Below are 18,828 nucleotides of genomic sequence, written 5' to 3' on the forward strand. Positions count from 1 at the left end.
TCCTTCCTAAAAAGATTATATCCCGGTATGTTTGCATCCCATCCATGTGATTCACTGAACCATGTCTCTGTGATAGCAACAATATCTAGATCTGCCTCTAATATCAGGGCTTGCAGATCATGAACTTTGTTGCTTAGACTGCGAGCATTTGTGGTCATCGCTTTCCAGCTATTTTTCAGCGATAATCTCCTTTTTCGTATGGATTTTTGTGTCGTTTCACTTTCCGTTGCAATACTAAGAAATGAGTTGCTGATATTGCTTATGTTGCAGCCTTTACTACTATCACATCTTTTCTTTTGCCAGGGGTGGTCTCTATAATTGTCCTTCGTACATACACCACCCCCACCTTCTAGTTTAAATGCCTAGAAAAATATTGTCTAAATTTCTCTGCAAGGTTTCTTTTTCCTGCTGTAGTAATATGTAGCCCATCAGTGCAATATAGCTTCTTGTCCTTCCATGTATTTCCCCATCCTCCTATGTACCTGAAGCCTTCTTGATGACACCAGGCTCTGAGCCATCTATTAAAGTCCTCTGAGTTTTTCATTCTTTGCTCTCCTTTTCCATATGCAGGCAGTATTTCAGAAAAAGCTAAAGTCTTTACAAAAGGTTTCATGCCCTCACCAAGCTCCCGAAAAGCTTTCTGTGCTGCAAGTGTGGAGTTGTTGGCCAGGTCATTTGTTCCCAGATGGATAACAACATCAGTGTTAAAATCCTTAGTTTCTTCCTTAATTATAGTCAGTATTTGCCTGGAACTCCTGGTAGCTGAGGATCCTGGAAGACATTTCACTATTTTGGACTCCTCGCCCTGTGTTCCAAGGTTAATTCCTCTGATGATGGAATCCCCCAACAGTAATAGTTTTCTGTTTTTGGCTTTTTTATTTGTACTTAGGGTGCTCTTGTTCTCTTGAGTTTCTTTCATTGGTTCCAGTCCCACCTCCCTTCTGTTTTCCTGAGTATCGCAGTGCACTAGTGGAGGGAAGGAATTCTGTAGAGGTAATATTAGTGAAGGTGGATGTTTCTGTGTTACATGTCGCAGTCTTCCTGAGCCTACTGTGACCCATTTATTCCTGGGCTGTTTTATTCTTTGAGGTAGAGGTGGTAAGTTGGTATGATTTTGTGGAGTGATGGAAGCTGCTTTAATTGTATTCAATTCCTGTTTAAGTTTGCAGAGCTCCTCCTTAATACTGCAAGTTGAAGACAGATGGGGCAAGCCTTAAGCCTCCGAATAGTATGTCTTGGAATTAGAGCACCACAGTGATTGCATAGAATAAAGGTCATCTTGATTGGTTGTGAAGTCCTGATTATATGGGTCTCTATATATGAATAGTGGTCCCTGGGGTTGGTGGGACTATAAGAAAGACTACTAGTAAGGCAGAAATATAGGCTCTATTCCACCTAAAACACAGTATTTTAAACAAAACTGCAGGTTCTATCAGTGCTACCCTAAAACACAGGATTTATAACAGGATTTTCCCTACTTTAGTCACCCTGAGCCACAGGCACCAGAAATATAGGCTCTATACCACACAGTATTTTAAACAAAACTGCAGGAAGAGGAAATAAGATTTAACAGAGGAAAGAGAAGGATTTTTTTGTGCTTTTTTATATTTTTTTTTAGTAAGAAACAGGGAGGAGAAGAGAAATTAAGCAGATATAATGCTGAAAACCAGTGAAAAGAGCAGAATATGAAATGCTGAGTAACTTAGCTTTTAGAAGTTCACAGGGCAGCCTTGATGTAGTGGGCAAAAGCACAACAGACAAATTCAATGTCCAACAACACGATGCACGACCTACTCCTACTGGAGCGCTGGTCTAGGTCCTGGCAACTCAGCTTCAATGCCAAAAAATGCAAAGTCATGCACCTGGGCAGCCAAAATCCATGCAAGACTTACACCCTTAATGGCGAGATCCTAACAAGAACTGAAGCAGAACGAGACTTTGGGGTGATCGTCAGTGAGAACATGAAGACTGCCAATCAAGTGGAGCAAGCTTCATCCAAGGCAAGGCAAATCATAGGTTGCATATGCAGGAGTTTCATCAGCCGTAAGCCTGAAATCATTATGCCATTGTATAGATCCATGGTGAGGCCCCACCTGGAATACTGTGTGCAATTCTGGAAGCCGCATTACCGTAAGGATGTGTTGAGACTGGAGTCGGTCCAGAGAATGGCCACCCGGATGGTCTCGGGACTCAAGGATCTCCCGTACGAGGAACGGCTGGATAAGTTGCAGCTATACTCACTCGAGGAACACAGAGAGAGGGGTGACATGATCGAGACATTCGAGTATCTCACGGGCCGCATCGAGGTGGAAGAAGATATCTTCTTTTTCAAGGGTCCCGCGGCAACAAGGTGGCATCCGTGGAAAAGCAGGGGCGGGAAACTGTACGGGGACACCAGGAAATTCTTTTTCACTGAAAGGGTGGTTGATCGCTGGAATAGTCTTCCACTTCAGGTTATTGAGGCCAGCAGCGTGCCTGATTTTAAGGCCAAATGGGATAGACACATGGGATCTATTCACAGAGAAAGGTAGGGGAGGGTCATTGGGGTGGGCAGACTAGATGGGCCGTTGCCCTTATCTGTCGTCTATTTCTATGTTTCTAGGTACAAACTCATCCTGAATTAAGAGTTCTTCCTGCACCAGAGGAAATTCTATGTATATTATATAACACTAGCTGCATCTTCTCAAGCAACTTCCACATAGCCAGAGTCTGTTGACCATACTTCCATGAAACTATAAATAGCAAGAATGTTACGGCACTAATAAAAATGATCCATAGATAAAACAACCCTGGTTAGTGATGGGATGATGGATTCGACTTGCTGAGTTTGAGTATATATGGTAGGTTTAATTCAATATAAAAGGTAACAAAAACTAATGTCACAGCTATATTTCAATTGTTACCAAGCCAGACAGTGGAAGAAATCAACAGAGTATGCATAAATATAGAAACTTCTAGCTGCCTTCGATCTTCTCACTAGCATAAAAAAAAAAAAACTCAAGAGAGAACTTGCTCCATATCTCAGAAAGGTCCAAACCACTCTCTGTACACTTATCTTTAGCTGGAGAATCAAACACTCAATTCATAGTCCCCCATTGTTCACGAAATCTTAAAGTCTTTAAATCTTCAAACAATCCAGTAGCTCCAGAAGTTTCCTCCATATGTTTGTAACTGCTAGATACTCTGTAGGTTCCTTCCACTGTCTGGCTTAGTAATAACTGAAATTTAGCTGTGACAATAGGTTTAGTACAATACCATGACATTCTCTTGGAAACATACAGTGACTACCTAGACTTACATTGCAGCATGTGTGCTCCATCCCAGAGTCAGCGGAGGCCGTGTGCTTTCCATACAGTGATAAGACAAGGTCAGATATCGTGGAATGATTATCTGCTGCCCAACTTTGTTATTGAGAGACAAGACCACGTTGAAGCTGTAACGCTTTAAATGAAGGATAAGGACTCTAGAATATGAAAAGAAAGATGTCAGAGATATACATAAAGAGGCCGATATTCAGAGTGATTTAAGTGGGCTAGAGAGGTTGTGGCCCATTTAAATTACCTTTTGACATCCAATTGTTAATATTCAGTGGTATTGAGCTGGGCAGTGCTGCTAAATATAGTCTCTGACCAGCCTGCCAATAAAGGAGGTTGGTGCTTGGGAAGAGCCAGAACTTATGCAGGTGTGGACAACATTCAGTTGAGGTCAGAATAAACTAAGGGAGGTTGGTAAACAAACAGTCGAAGAGAAGGGAAAAAAACAGAATAAACAAAACCTAAACTTCTCTAGGTATCACTCAATTATAGCTTACTGGCATGTGGTTTACAATAAAACTGGCATGTGATTTACAATAAAACAATCGAGGCTATTCTTGGCAGGGTCTGGTATTCTCTCCAAACTCAAGGTTCAAATGGGAAAGTTCAACATCTGGGCCTCAGAGCATGCTCACCAAACCAGCTCAGCAGCCCGGAATGCCTGTCACCATCTGCTGGAGGTAAAGAATATTGAGAGCTAGGGGTTGCATGGTGTCTCAAAAAGAACACAACTCTTAGATCTGTCTCCAGCTGCTGGCTGAGGCACATAAAACATACTTTCTAGACTGATCTAGTTAATGATAAGGAAAAAGATTTAAGGAAGGTAAAATTAAATTGAGGAGGAACAACTTTTGAGTATTAAATATGATAGTTGAGATCTGAAAAATAGGTGGCATATTTCATATGTGATGTGCATACAAATTTCCAAAGTGAATCGATCACTGCAGGGCACAATAAACACACTCATGAGGTCAGTGTTTCAGCACCAACCAAGGAGCCTGCCTGGATTACTCCATGCTCCCTGGAAGACTACTTTGCAAATTAAAGGTAAGTTCAGCAGATAGCAGTTAGCAATTATATGTAATGGGTACTTCAAACACCATTCTCACACAGATGGGGCCGAAGTGGACATGCATAACACGAGGAAGCTTCTTAAGGGTCCAGGATACTACACAGATCTCCAGCAGAACTTATTTGAGGATATGGAGAGGGCCTTGAAAGATTTTTTTCCTGCTATGAAGAACAGAGCACTCTGACAGCACCTTCACTGTGCTTATGTCCCATGTCATCAGGAAAGGTATTCGTGGAATTAACTGCACTGATAGTGTCCCTGTCTCTTGATACCATGTTTCAAATATTCAACAATGAGAACTGCAAATTGCTGGTGGAAAAATAGTAAGTCATCTGATCCAGGCCTGTCATAAGGAGAAGACAAAACACTAGTCAACAGTTCTGTGTCATCATCTGTCTCCAATACAGATGCACCAACTAGAGGACAGTTGGGAGGATATCTTATTGTCTGAGAATCACAGAGAAAGTGAATGTCTCTGCTCCACAACTCCAGATATACCATCAAGGAGACATCCTAAAACAGGCCCGGTACTCATCCAGCTGCTGATAAAGTGTTTAAGGGAGAAGGCCTATAGAAGGGAAGATTAAGTTCTTACCTCAATAATCTTCTTTCCAGAATAAAGGAACATGAGTCTTGACCAGTGGGCTATTCACCTCTACCTGTGAGTTTTTGCAGAAGGAATCATCTACAGCTTTTCAGTTCCACCTCCTTGTGGCAGAGGGCAGTCCCCATCTCCTCAGTTCATACCAAAGCAGTTGATCACCCCAACCAAGTCTTTTCTGCTCTGCAACAAAGACAATTAAATCCAAGAAACTTAGTAAGGTGGACCCAAACAAGCCACCTACCTGAGTGCAACTAGCACTCACATTTATATAGCTATTATAGGGTCTCCCACTAACTTTGCAAAGTTATCACATTACTTATTGCATTTGCTGAACAGTCAAAAAACAATCTACCTGGCTGCTCTAAGGCAAGCATTTGGACACAAGTATCGAAGGAAGCAGGCTAAATTGATATCTGACAGAGCGGATATCAAGACTCAAATTCCTTTATACTGGAAAGAAGATTATCGAGGTACGAACCTAATCTTCCCTTCAAGTGCAAAAGAAACATGCTTGACCAGTGGGACTTACCAAAGCTGTCCCCTGAGTCTATGGTGGGGCAGATGAGCCTGCTGCTAGCACCAAAAGCGGCATTTGTGTCTTCAGGTCACTCTAAGACTTTGTGAAAGTATGGAGAATGGACCATGTAAGCTGCCCTACAAATCTCATTGGGCAGAACTGCCTGGGTTTCTGCCTTGAAGAAGCCACACTTCTGGTGGAATGTGCCTTCAATGAGATTGGTGGCTGTTTACCACAGCCAATGTAGTCTGTAGTCAGATGAAATAGCTATGTGGATTCACCTGGAAATCGAAGCTTTAGATGTGGTTTTCCCTAGTCTACCAGGACTGGTGATCACAAAAAGATGATTTGAAAGACAAAAATTATTAGTCACCTCGAAACAGCAGAGAACTCCTCATGCCAGTAACTCCAGAACTTTGTCCTTTTTCTTTACACCTGGAACTGAGGCAGTTGGACTTCCTGATTGACATGGAGTGCCAACACTACCTTAGACAGAAAGAAAGGAACCATGCGGAGAGACACACCCACCTCCATAAATTTGAGTAACGACTCTCTACATGGCAGAGCCTGAAGTTCCAAAGCCCTTCTTGTTGAAGCAAAAACTATCAGGAAAACCATCTTGACAGTCAAATCCATCAGTGATGCCTCTTCCAAGGTTCATAAGGGGCTCTACCGAGAGCCCATAGCACGATGTTAAGATTTTACGTTGGAAAAGGTTGTCGCATGGGAAGATACAAGTGTAACCAAGTTTCTTTATTCTTTGATATATCGTTTATCAAACAGGTACCTAAATGGTTTACAATGGAATGAATCTAAAAAAGTTTAGAATTAAAAGTAAAACATTTAAAACTTAAAATAAAGGTAAGAAAATAATAAAAGAGGAAACATAACAGACTGACATACTAGAAACAAGATGGGAGAAGGGACTTGGTAAGTTAGCAAATACATCGAGATTGAAAATTATAAAAATAAAGGGGTGGAAAGTGGTGGTGGTGGTGGGGAAAATACATTATGGTAGGGCTCGCTTCAAAAGAAGCGTTTTTGCAAAGTCCATCAAGGAGCTACGTGGATTCTATTTGAAAGAAATTAGATCAGAGGTTGTAGGCATGTTAAAAAAGAAAAGTCTTAAGTTTGGGTTTAAATTTTTCAAGAGAATTTTCTAGACAGAGATCCAATGGGAGGGCATTCCACAGAGAGGGGACAGTAAGTGAGAAAATGGATTTACGGGTTGTGTCATGAAATAATTCACATATAGAAGGGATACTAAACAGATTTTGATTGTTGGAGCGAAGAGTCCTGGAGGGAGCATATGGGATCAGAAGTTTGTCTATAAAAGTTGGTGAGTTGGAATGTTTGGTTTTGAATGTTAGTAGAAGTATTTTGTAGGATAGAAGGTGGGTAATGGGTAGCCAGTGTGCTTTACGAAGAAGGGGATGACATGGTCAAATTTCTTTGCTAGGTAAATTAATTTAACTGCAGTATTTTGCAGGAGTTGAAGACGACAAGAGAGTGAATCAGAATGTTGATAGAGGGAGGGTGAGGAGGGGGGTTTAGAAGAGAAGAGATAGAGCAAATAAGTCTTAATTTATAGAAACATTTCTGAGTAACCACACTGATTTGTTGGTGAAAACTGAGATCTTTATCGAGGATGATTCCAAGAAGTTTGATTTTGGTATCTATTTGAATTGGGAAAGAGTCAATGCAGATGGGTAGGCATATATTTTCTTCTAATGAGGTTGAGAATAGTATGCCTTTCTATTTAGAGATATTCAAAGCGGGTTTGTTTTGCTGAAGCCAAGAGCTAATATTATTAAGGGGTCCTTTTATCAAGCTGTGGTAGGGGTTTAACACGCGTAATACCATGCGTTAAACTGCCTGCCGTGCTAGCCGTTAACGCCTGCATTGAGCAGGTGTTAGTTTTTTAGCCGGCCGCGGGGGTTAGCATGTGATGAAATGTCCGACGCGCTAACCCTGCTAGCGCGGCTTGATAAAAGGAGCCCTAAGTTTAGTTGATTTCTAGTATTTCTTCAGGTGCTTTTAGATTTAAGAGGTGAAGCAGTTAAATATCATCAGTGCATGTGAACACAGTAAATCCTATAGATTGTGCTAGCATAAGCAAGGGGGTCATGAAGATGTTAAAAAGTGGTAAAAGGATGGAACCCTGTGGGATTCTGTAGATTTGATAGATGGTGGAAGATGTGGTATTGTTAAAGTTGACTTTGTAATTTAAGTTTTGAAAATATGATGCAAACCATTGTTAAGCTGTTCCGGTGATATCAATAGATTGCAGTCTCTTAAGTAGTAAGGCATGATCTAAAGTATCAAAGGCTGTTATAGGGGAAAACACCCTCCAGGGATTCAAGCCAGTTAGACAAGTTCCTGCTGAATCAGAACGTACGCAGGTAAGGCTAGTCTCAGGGCATTGGTCTTTGACCTAAGGGCCGTCGTGTGAGCGGACTGCTGGGCACAATGGACCACTGGTCTGACCCAGCAGTGGCAATTCTTATGTTCTTATGATATCAGATGAGATGATTTACGATGGTCTTTGAAATAAATGATAGTGGTTGTCAGGCCTATTAATGATAATTTGGTAGAGTGATGTACTCGAAATCCGGTTTGGTATGGCTGAACAGCATTGGTTTTTTCAGCGAAATTGGAAAGTTGATTAAATACCAACTTTTCTGTGAGTTTGGCTAGAAAAGGTAAATTCGCAATGGGTCAATAGTTTGTAATTTGGTCTTTGGAGATATTTGTTTGTTTGATATTTGGAAATACTAGGACTGATTTCCATGAAGAGGGCATAAAGTCTGTAGAAAGGCTTTTACTGATCATATTGTGAAGAAAAGGTCAGAATATTATGAATTCTTTTTTGAGCTAATAGGAGGTATGGTTTCAGGGGAGTTATTTGATAGGTTTAGAATCTATATTGTTCTCTGGATTTCATTTAGTGTGGGTTTACAGAAATCTGTAAGGGAACTGAATGAGAGAGAGTGTATTCTGTGGTAGGGGAGTTTGGTGTCTCAGTATTTGAGAGATTAGTGAATTTGTCACATACAGGTCAAATTTTATTATCAAAGTAGTTTGCAAGGTCTTGTACTGTGGGCTGATTCAGGTTGGAGATGGGTCTCCTAGGGTATGGAGAGAGTGAACGGACGATGGAGTAAAGTGCTGAAGAATTATGTACATTTGTTATATATTTAGCGTAATATTGTTTCTTTGCTGCCTGTAGAGTTTTTTTTGTAAATGGTGGCTTGGTTTTTGTATTTTCATAGTGTAGTTGAGCACTTACGCTCCCCTTCAGAAACCTGGACACATCCAGATGGGAAGCCAAATACCTTTCTCCACTTAACCCATAAAGCATGAGAGGCTTGCCACCTGTATCTCGAAAGGGCCAACCGCTAGATTCTTTTTGAGACAATCCTGAGGAAATGAAAGGACTGCGGAAATCTAAGCCCTAAAAAAGGCTCCACCTTCTGCTCCACACAACAGCGCTAAAAAATCTTCCAAGTCTTAGCAAAGTTTACGACCGTAGTCAGCTTCATAGATTATAGGGAAGCTAAAACCCCCCTTCTGAATATCCTTTCTTCTTTAGGACTACACACTCAAAGGCCATGCCGTAAGCCCAAAGCATTCCAGACTCTTCAAGGCAATTGGAACCTAAGGCACTTGTCCTGCTGTAGCTGAACCAGATCCGCGTACCATGTGCGATGTGGTCAATCCGGTAAGAACATAAGAATTGCCGCTGCTGGTGGGTCACTATTCTTCTTTTTTTCCATGAAAATTTATTAAAATTTTATAAAATCCAAAAAGGGGAAAAATACATGTACAGAACAATTGTGATAATACATTAGTAGAACAATTTATGAAAGATAATAAGTTTCTAGTAATATAACACAAATTAAAGGTACATTGTTCAATTTACAATATAAAATAGTATCGGGGGAATAAACAAAGGGCAGTAAGACAAGGGAGGAGAAAGAAAATAAGTAAAGGCTGTATCATAAAAGGTCAGTAGGAGGGAAAGGATAAGCTATCCAGAATGATGAGAGGATATGAAAGAAAGAAAGATCCCCCAGAGGCCAAGGAGAAGAAGAGAAGAGAGGAGAGGTATAGCAAGAGAAAAGAGAGAAAATAATAAATGCAGTGACAGTGAGGATTTAAAGAGAATCCAAATATTCCTTAAAAGCAGCCTGTTTACCAATAGCCCTAGTAGACAGAGGTGTGGTCGAGGAAATCAGCATTATGTTGAAGTAGAACTGATTGAAACCAGAAGCGTACCGATCGGGAGTCAAAGGATTTCCAATTAGAGAGTATAAGGCAATGGTTAGAAGCGTATCAAATAATGTATGTTGGGATGGAGGAATGTTAAGATTAGGGGCCTCTGATTTCAATACAATGATAATAGGGGAGAGGTCTACTTGAAGGTGAAAGATTGACTACACCTCTGCCCATAATTTTTGTAGTAGGGGGACAGTCAGATATCATGTGAAGTAGGGTACCAGGGGAGGACTTACAGTTCCAACATTTATTGGAAGGGAGGAGGCCAGCTACATGCAGTTTTTGAGGTGTCCATGTAGTTCTATGATGTAGGAAAAACATAGATTGAATTGAGTTTGCTGATGAAATGGTTCTAAGGGTTTTAGACCCGAGAACCTCCCATTGCCTGTCTTTTATTTGATGCTCAATATCCATTTCCCAGGACGTAAGTAAAGGAGCGTCAACATTTGCAGAACGTGTGATTAATAATTTATAAAAATAGGATGCTGCATGTCCACTGGAAAGAAGCTTAGTGCAGAGAGGGATCAATGAGGGGATTCCAGTGACTATTGCAGATAGGATTTTCGATTTTGTAATGACACTATTAAGTTGAAGCCATTGATAAAACTCTGTAGTTGGAAGATTGTATTTGTCCCTCAGATCAGCAAAAGTCAAGAGTTGTAGAGCTGGAGTGCAAATGTCGGTTAGAGCCCATATCCCTTTTTTAGCACATAAAGGCCAAAAAATTGGTTTTTTATCAATTAGGAGGTGTGGATTGTGCCACAAAGAGTCTAAAGAAGAGGTACCAATAGAGAGATCAAGCAATTTATCCAATTCAAGATGACATGTCACTGATTGGGAGATAATAGGATAATTTTTATGTATCGAGGCATGAAACGTCAACAGTGCAATTAGTGAAGGGGAGAAGGTACAGAAAGAGCGTTCCAAATAGAGCCAGCGGCTAGACTGTTGGGGTATAAAGGCCTTATGGTAGGTTAGGAAATTAGGTAATAGGACTCCGGTTTTGTCTTTCGGGGCTTTGAGCTTTTTGAGAGTAATTTGGGGGGGTTTACGAATCCAAATGAAGTTAGAAATGTGTTTATCTATCGACTTATAAAATAAAGTTGGGAATAATTGTGGAACCATACTGAGTACAAAATTAATGTTAGGAGCAATTACCATTTTGACAGTTTCTATTCTGCCCCACCAGGAGAGGTGTAGAGGATGCCAGGATTGTAAAAGGGATTTAATAAAGTTAGTAAGATTTTCTGCATTGTGGTGAATTGTTGCAGTAAGAGTTGGGTATAAGTCAATTCCCAGGTATCTTATGTGCATGGGAGACCAAAGAAGATTAAAGGGCTGAATTAGGACAGGATGAGAAAGCACAGTTATTTACCGTAAAGCAATGTTACTTACCGTAACAGTTGTTATCCAGGGACAGCAGGCAGCTATTCTCACTAGTGGGTGATGTCATCCGACAGAGCCCCGATGCGGATGTCTCACAAGCATACTTGCTTGAAGAAACTTCAGAAGTTTCGAGATGCCCGCACTGCGCATGCGCGAGTGCCCTCCCACCTGATGCTCCGGGCGTGTCTCCTCAGTTCAGGTAGCTAGCAGAGAAGCCAACCCAGGGGAGGTGGGTGGGACGTGAGAATAGCTGCCTGCTGTCCCTGGATAACAACTGTTACGGTAAGTAACATTGCTTTATCCCAGGACAAGCAGGCAGGTATTCTCACTAGTGGGTGACCTCCAAGCTAACCTCAATGGGATGGTCGGAGAGTTGGCAACTTAGGAGAATAAATTTTGTAATACTGTTTGGCCAAACTGTTCATCCCGTCTGGAGAAAGTATCCAGACAATAATGAGAGGTGAATGTATGAACCGAGGACCAAGTGGCAGCCTTACAAATCTCCTCAATCGGTGTCGATTTGAGGAAGGCTACAGAGGCTGCCATTGCTCTGACCTTATGGGATGTGACTTTACAGGGAAGGGGTAATCCAGCCTGGGCATAGCAGAAAGAGATGCAAGCCGCCATCCAGTTGGAGATGGTATGCTTCGAGACAGGGCGTCCCAATTTGTTCGGATCAAAGGAGACGAAAAGTTGAGGAGCAGTTCTGTGTGGTTTGGTGCGATCCAGGTAGAAAGCCAAAGCACGTTTACAGTCCAGAGTGTGAAGAGCTGATTCTCCAGGATGAGAATGAGGCTTTGGAAAAAACACAGGAAGCACTATGGACTGGTTGAGATGAAATTCAGAGACCACTTTAGGCAGGAATTTCGGATGAGTGCGAAGGACCACCTTGTCATGATGGAATACTGTGAAAGGTGGATCCGCCACTAAGGCCTGAAGTTCACTGACCCTGCGAGCAGAAGTGAGGGCAACCAGAAAAACCACTTTCCAAGTGAGAAACTTCAATAGAGCCTTGTTGAGAGGTTTCATAAGTTGAGAAAGGACAACATTGAGGTCCCAAACCACTGGAGGAGGTTTGAGAGGAGGATTGACATGGAAAAGTCCTTTCATAAATCTGGAAACCACAGGATGAGCAGAGAGAGGTTTCCCTTGCAGAGACTGATGAAAAGCCGCAATTGCACTCAGATGGACTCGTATCGATGTAGACTTGAGGCCAGAATGAGACAGGTGCAGAAGATAGTCCAAAACAGAAGATAGGGAGGCTCGTTGAGGCTCCTTATGATTAGAAACACACCAGGTAGAAAATCTAGTCCATTTTTGGGAGTAGCATTGCCTAGTAGCAGGCTTCCTGGAAGCCTCCAACACATCCCACACCGCTTTGGAAAACTGGCGGGGAGTTACGTTGAGAGGAACCAAGCTGTCAGGTGGAGAGACTGTAGGTTGGGATGGAGTAGAGATCCCTGTTGTTGAGTAAGCAGTGAAGGAAACACTGGAAGAAGGAATGGCTCCCTGCTGCTGAGTTGAAGTAGAAGGGAGTACCAAGGCTGTCTGGGACACCGAGGAGCTATCAGAATCATGGTGGCATGGTCGGATTTCAATTTGACCAGAGTCTTTTGAATGAGAGGAAATGGAGGAAACGCATACAGAAAACGATTCCCCCAATCCAGCAGAAAGGCATCTGCCTCGAGGCGATGAGGAGTGTAGATCCTGGAGCAGAATTGAGGCAGTTTGAAGTTGTGGGAAGCAGCAAAGAGGTCTATCTGAGGCGTCCCCCACTGAGAGAAGATCTGATGAAGGGGCCTGGAATGGAGGGTCCATTCGTGAGGCTGGAGGAGACGACTTAAGTTGTCCGCCAAGGCATTGTCCTTCCCCTGAATGTAGACAGCTTTGAGGAAGGTGTTGTGGTGAATCGCCCAATCCCAGACTGAGAGCTTCCTGGCAGAGGGAGGCCGAGCCCGTGCCCCCCTGCTTGTTGACATAATACATGGCGACCTGATTGTCCGTGTGAATGAGGACCACCATGTCGTGAAGCAGATGTTGAAACGCTTGAAGAGCATTGAAGATTGCCCTAAGTTCCGGAAGATTGATATGGCACAGCCGGTCCGCACTGGTCCAGAAGTCTTGAGTGCGAAGACTGTCCAGATGAGCTCCCCAGGCATAGGTCGAGGAATCGGTCGTGAGAACTTTTTGGTGGGGAGGAGTGTGAAACAGCAAACCTCTGGAGAGATTTGAAGAGATCATCCACCAATGTAGAGACTGCTGAAGAGCAGGAGTGACTATGATGTGACGAGTCAAAGGATCTGACACCTGTGTCCATTGAGAAGCCAGGGTCCACTGAGGAATCCTGAGGTGAAGTCTGGCAAAAGGAGTTAAATGAACTGTAGAGGCCATGTGGCCCAGGAGAACCATCATGTGTCTCGCTGATATGGACTGGCGAGAAGACACTGACTGGCAGAGATGAAGAAGAGCATCCAGGCGCTGTGGAGGAAGGAAAGCTCTGAGTTGAATAGTATCCAGAACTGCCCTGATGAAGGGAAGAGACTGGGTAGGCTGCAGATGAGATTTTGGGAAGTTGATCTCGAACACCAAACTCTGCAGGAACCAAATCATTGTCAGGGTCGCCGAGGTGACCCCCGAAGCCAAGGTGGCCTTGATGAGCCAGTCGTTGAAGTAAGGAAATACCTGAAGACCCTGGTTCAGGAGTGCAGCGGCCACTACCACCAGACACTTCGTGAAGACTCTGGGAGATGAGGACAGGCTGAATGGAAGCACTCGATACTGCAGATGTAGATGTCCCACCCAAAATCTGAGGAACTGGCGAGAGGCCAGATGAATGGGAATGTGAGTGTAGGCCTCCTTGAGATCCAGAGAGCATAACAAGTCGTTCTGCTCGAGGAGGGGGTAGAGAGAAGCAAGAGTCAGCATGCGAAATCTCTCGACCAGAAACTTGTTGAGGACCCTGAGGTCCAGAATTGGACGCAGGTCGCCCGTCTTCTTTGGAACAAGGAAGTACCGGGAGTAAAACCCCCGGTTGTGCTGGTCCACAGGGACCGGCTCGACGGCCCGAAGCCGGAGCAAAGCCTGAGCTTCCTGAAGAAGAAGAAGGGCGGTCTGGGTCAAGTTGGAAGGATACTCTCTTGGAGGGTGGTCCGGGGGGACCCGATGGAACTGAAGAGAATATCCTTCCCTGATGATGGTAAGGACCCAAAGGTCGGTGGTAATAGTCGTCCATCGATGATAAAAAAGATGGAGGCGACCCCCAATTGGAAAGACAGGGGATGGCAGAATGGTGTTGGTTATGCTCCCTATCAGAGAGTCAAAAAGGCTGAGGAGCCTTAGGGACAGCAGAAGGCTGAGGTTTTTGTTGAGCCTTCTGTAGTGGCTGCCGCTTCGCTGGTTGCCTCGCAGCAGGAGCCTGCCTGGGAGTATAGCGCCGCTGATAGATCAAGGGCGGTCGAGACTGAGCAGGTTTAGGCTTGGGACGAAGGATGGACTGGAAAGATTTTTCATGGTCTGACAGCTTCTTCGTTACGGTCTCAATAGATTCATCAAACAAATCAGCACCCGCACAGGGGACGTTGGCAAGCCTGTCCTGGAGATTCGGGTCCATGTCAATGGTTCGAAGCCAGGCTAAACGATTCATGGCCACGGAGCAGGCAGCGGCTCGTGCCGAGAGCTCGAAGGCATCATAGGAGGATTGCATCAGTTGAAGTCACAGCTGGGATAGCGAGGCGACCACCTCCTCAAATTCAAAACGAGCCTGAGACTCAATGTAAGGTGTAAACTTCCGAAGCACAGGCAGGAAGAACTCCAAATAAGTTGCAAAATGTAAAGTGTAATTGAGAACTCTGGATGCCATCATCGAGTTCTGATAGATGCGCCTCCCAAATTTATCCATGGTTCGGCCCTCTCTGCCCGGTGGCACAGAGGCATACACCTGGGACGGATGAGATCTTTTGAGGGAGGACTCGACCAACAGGGACTGATGAGAGAGCTGGGAGCCCTCAAACCCCTTGTGATGCATCGTGCGGTACCTGGCATCCAGTTTGCCAGGAACAGCAGGAATAGAGTACGGTGTTTCAAAATATCGCATAAAGGTCTGGTCGAGAAGCTTGTGCAAAGGTAGACAAAGAGACTCGGCAGGAGGATGAGGCAGATGCATGGTATCCAGGTATTCCTTGGAGTATCGGGAACCGGAGTCCAAGCTGATGTCGAGATCATCCGCCATCTGCCTGAGAAAAGACGAAAAAGAGAATTGGTCCGCCAACACAGGCCGGCGGGACGGGCTGGAGGAAGTCGAAGCCTCTGGATCCAAGGAGACTTGTGATCGGCAGGGCGAGAAAGAGCCATAGGGATCCTCGTACTCCGGCCCCGGAGGAGGGGAGACATCCGAAGAGGAATACCTCACACGAGGTAGTTTCTTCTGAGGCGAGACCCTAGAATGCCTAGAGGAATGCCTCCCTGTGTCTCGAAGGAGACCTGGACCGGCGATGCTTAGACTGGTCCCCAGAGGCCTCCAATGAGTAGATAGGGCTGGAGGCCTTACAGCGTAGAGGAAGATGGCTCAATGCCTCTCGAGCTGCATTCCATGCTTGATAGGGAGTGCGGAAGAACTCTTCCTGGCGATGCCCAGGGCTTCGATTACCCGAAGGACTATCCCAAAGGTCTTCGCCCGGAGGGGGAATGGGTTCCAGCAGCGACATGTCACTAAACGAAGCACGCCTCGATAAACTGGCCACTGAGCGCCGCTCCTCCTCCCCGAGCAGCAAGAGCGAGCGGGCGATTCGCCCCCCCCCCCCTGAGGAGGGACTGCCTGCCCACCCTGGATCGTGGCCAGCCACTTGGGCCCCATGGTGGTCATAATATCAATGAATTGAGCCTCCATGATCGACCGCAGCGAACCGACAAGGAGGGAGCCGCACTCGAAGTGGGACCTCCTGTACGGTCTTCGCGCTCCCAAGTGGTCGAGTGCATAGCCTTAGAAGCTTTCGGCACTTTGATAACCACCGGGGGAATGGTCTGAGGAGGTACCTGTTCTGAGGAGACCGAAGGAGTCACCGGAGCAGGAGGCGGGGTCGAAGCCGGAACGAAGGAGGCCGGCTTCAAGAGACCCGATGCAGCAGGAGCCGAGGATGACTTCGCAGGTTCAGGCGAAGCGCTGGTCGAAGTCGAAGCCGAAGGTTCCTTAGCAGCTTCCATCTTGAACATCGACTCCCACAGGAAACAATGACGCTTAAACGCACGTGCTGTGAAAGTGGAACAAGGCCGGCATGATTTCGGAAAATGTTCTGGACCAAGACACTGCAGGCAGCGTCGATGCAGGTCCGTCAACGAAATCGCGCGCTGGCACTTGCTGCACTTCTTAAAACCAGTAATCGGCCGGGACATAGGCCGAAAAAGCTCCGCCGCGAGATCGAAGGAGCGGGGCCTCAGCCACGCGGCCGACCCGGTCGAATATCCGGAAGAAATTTTTTATTTTTTTTTTGGAAAAAATAATAAACGACTGAATAAAACACACGATAAAGAGCAAAATAACTCAAAACCGCGGTACTAGAAGGCAAGAACACGGGTTCACTCAGCGCAGAGAATTGAAGCAAAACTTCTCAGCTCCGCGGAAAGAAAAGAACTGAGAAGACACGCCCGGAGCATTGGGCGGGAAGGCACTCGCGCATGCGCGGTGCGAGCATCTCGAAACTTCTGAAGTTTCTTCAAGCAAGTATGCTTGTGAGACGTCCGCATCGGGGCTCTGTCGGATGACATCACCCACTAGTGAGAATACCTGCCTGCTTGTCCTGGGATAACAAATCTATCTGCAGAGACCAGCGGGTTAGCAGCGCATTCTGAAGAGAGCATAAATGAGCTTTTGCTCAAGGTACCACTTCTATGGTCGCTACCATCAACCCTAGTACCTGCAGGTAGTGTCAATCCGTAGGACCTGACATTGCCAGGCACTTCTTGTAGTGCCTCTGTATTAGTGTTTGTGTTACACATATGTACCTATTTTGTTTTTGATGACAAGTAAAAGTGTGTTTAGTTATTACAGTATTTTTCTGAATTCTATTGCCATGAACTCCAACATCTGGGTTCTTAACTTCAGTTTGCGCAACTCTGGAAGAAAAACACAGCCTTTTGCCAGGTGACTCTTTTGGGAATTTATAATCTATCCTAGGTCTTGCAAGAGCTGGACAACTTGTGTCATTATCTTATGTCCACTGGTCTTGGACAGAGCCCTGATTAACCAATCGTTTAAGTATGTGTATACATGAATCTGCCTTGTGCAGGTGCACTTCTGACACCACCATTACCTTGGTAAAGGTGCAAGATGCTGATGCCAACCCGAACAGAAGTGCCAAGAATTGAAAGGGCTTTTTCAATACATGGAACCTGAGGAACTTTCTGTGTTCTGGGAATATGTGAGTAAGCCTCCGTCAAGTCCAGCGCGGCTAGGAATTTCCCCAGCACCACTGAGGCAATGACCAACACACAGTCTCCATCTGGAACCTGAGCGACTTTAGTGCTGCATTAACAGACTTCAGATCCAGGATTGGTCTCCAGGAAGGGAATGAACACCCAGCGTACTGAATCTAGAAGGGACGTAAGAGAATGACTTCCATTATGTCCACCAGTTTAAAGAGTGTATACACCGTTAGGTTCTCAGCCCTTTCTGGGACTGCCACAGACTCTTAGCTGGTAGTGCCCACTTATGACCTGGAGTCCTCTAATCCTGAAGATTCACTTTGTGGAAGCAAACAAATCAAACATGACACCCGGGCATCCCAGTCATTTTCCAACTGGATCTCTAGTTCCTGTGGAATACCATTCTGCAATGGACCAGTGCAATGTAAGGAGAACCACTCCTGAACAACCACCAGCATACTTCCAGGCTATGCAGAAGACCCTGAAAATTTCATATAAGTTTCAAGAATTACACTCACAAAATCAGACAGCCTGAAACCCTCAACTCCACTAGCTCCTCATACCTCTTAAGGGGGAAGAATGCAGCCAGCAACCACTATAGTCCTCTGGACCAACACAGGGCCATTCAACCTGTGTTCAAGCATCTGATAAATTAGGGGCATGCTGAGTTCCAAGGGAAACGCACCCCAAGCTATCCTAAGTGTTAGTGTAGCCAAGCTAGGTAGGTGCCCTGCAAAAAGGTTACACCTCCCCCCCCACTAGCTATAGCCTTCTGAATTAGAGGCTGTATCTTCTCCCAGGCAGAAATGTCCCAACAATCCTGGGAATTTCTGGGCACCATGAAGCTTCAAACGGATTGAAAACACGAAAATAACTACTGAAACTACAGAGCAGAAAAAAAGACACCTTCTCAACTCACTTGCAAAAGGAAAAACTGAGATGATGGGGACTTCCCATTGACATATGAAGAGGAAACTGAAAAGCTGTAGTTTATTCCTTCTGCAAAAAAGCATGGGTAGAGGTGATTAACTCACTGGCCAAGACTCTTATTCCTTTTGCACTGGAAATCCAATGGAAAAGCTGTTCCAGCAGGTGTCTGAATGGGTTTTATACTCTGTCAGCTTTGGGTCATTGGCTAGTTCTTGCTTCTCACTAGACTCACTTTAATTGCAGTTCTCAGCCAGTGCCAACAAACTGCACTCTAGGCAACTACCTAATTTGCCTGATTGATCTTTGTGTG

At 44.7% G+C, this 18,828-nt stretch overlaps 1 protein-coding gene across 3 annotated transcripts in view; it reads right to left on the minus strand.

Annotated features, from left to right (window-relative positions):
- USP37 (ubiquitin specific peptidase 37) overlaps positions 1 to 18,828 on the minus strand; it is a 465,383-nt gene that overhangs the window by 164,445 nt on the left and 282,110 nt on the right. For all 3 annotated transcript variants that reach the window (XM_033944517.1, XM_033944518.1, XM_033944516.1), the window contains exon 16: positions 3,299 to 3,463. In XM_033944517.1, coding sequence (XP_033800408.1) covers positions 3,299 to 3,463 — 165 coding nt within the window. The remainder of the gene's footprint in view (positions 1 to 3,298; positions 3,464 to 18,828) is intronic.

The sequence above is a fragment of the Geotrypetes seraphini genome, chromosome 5 (assembly GCF_902459505.1).
Source record: "Geotrypetes seraphini chromosome 5, aGeoSer1.1, whole genome shotgun sequence".
In the NCBI taxonomy this organism is placed as follows: domain Eukaryota; kingdom Metazoa; phylum Chordata; class Amphibia; order Gymnophiona; family Dermophiidae; genus Geotrypetes; species Geotrypetes seraphini.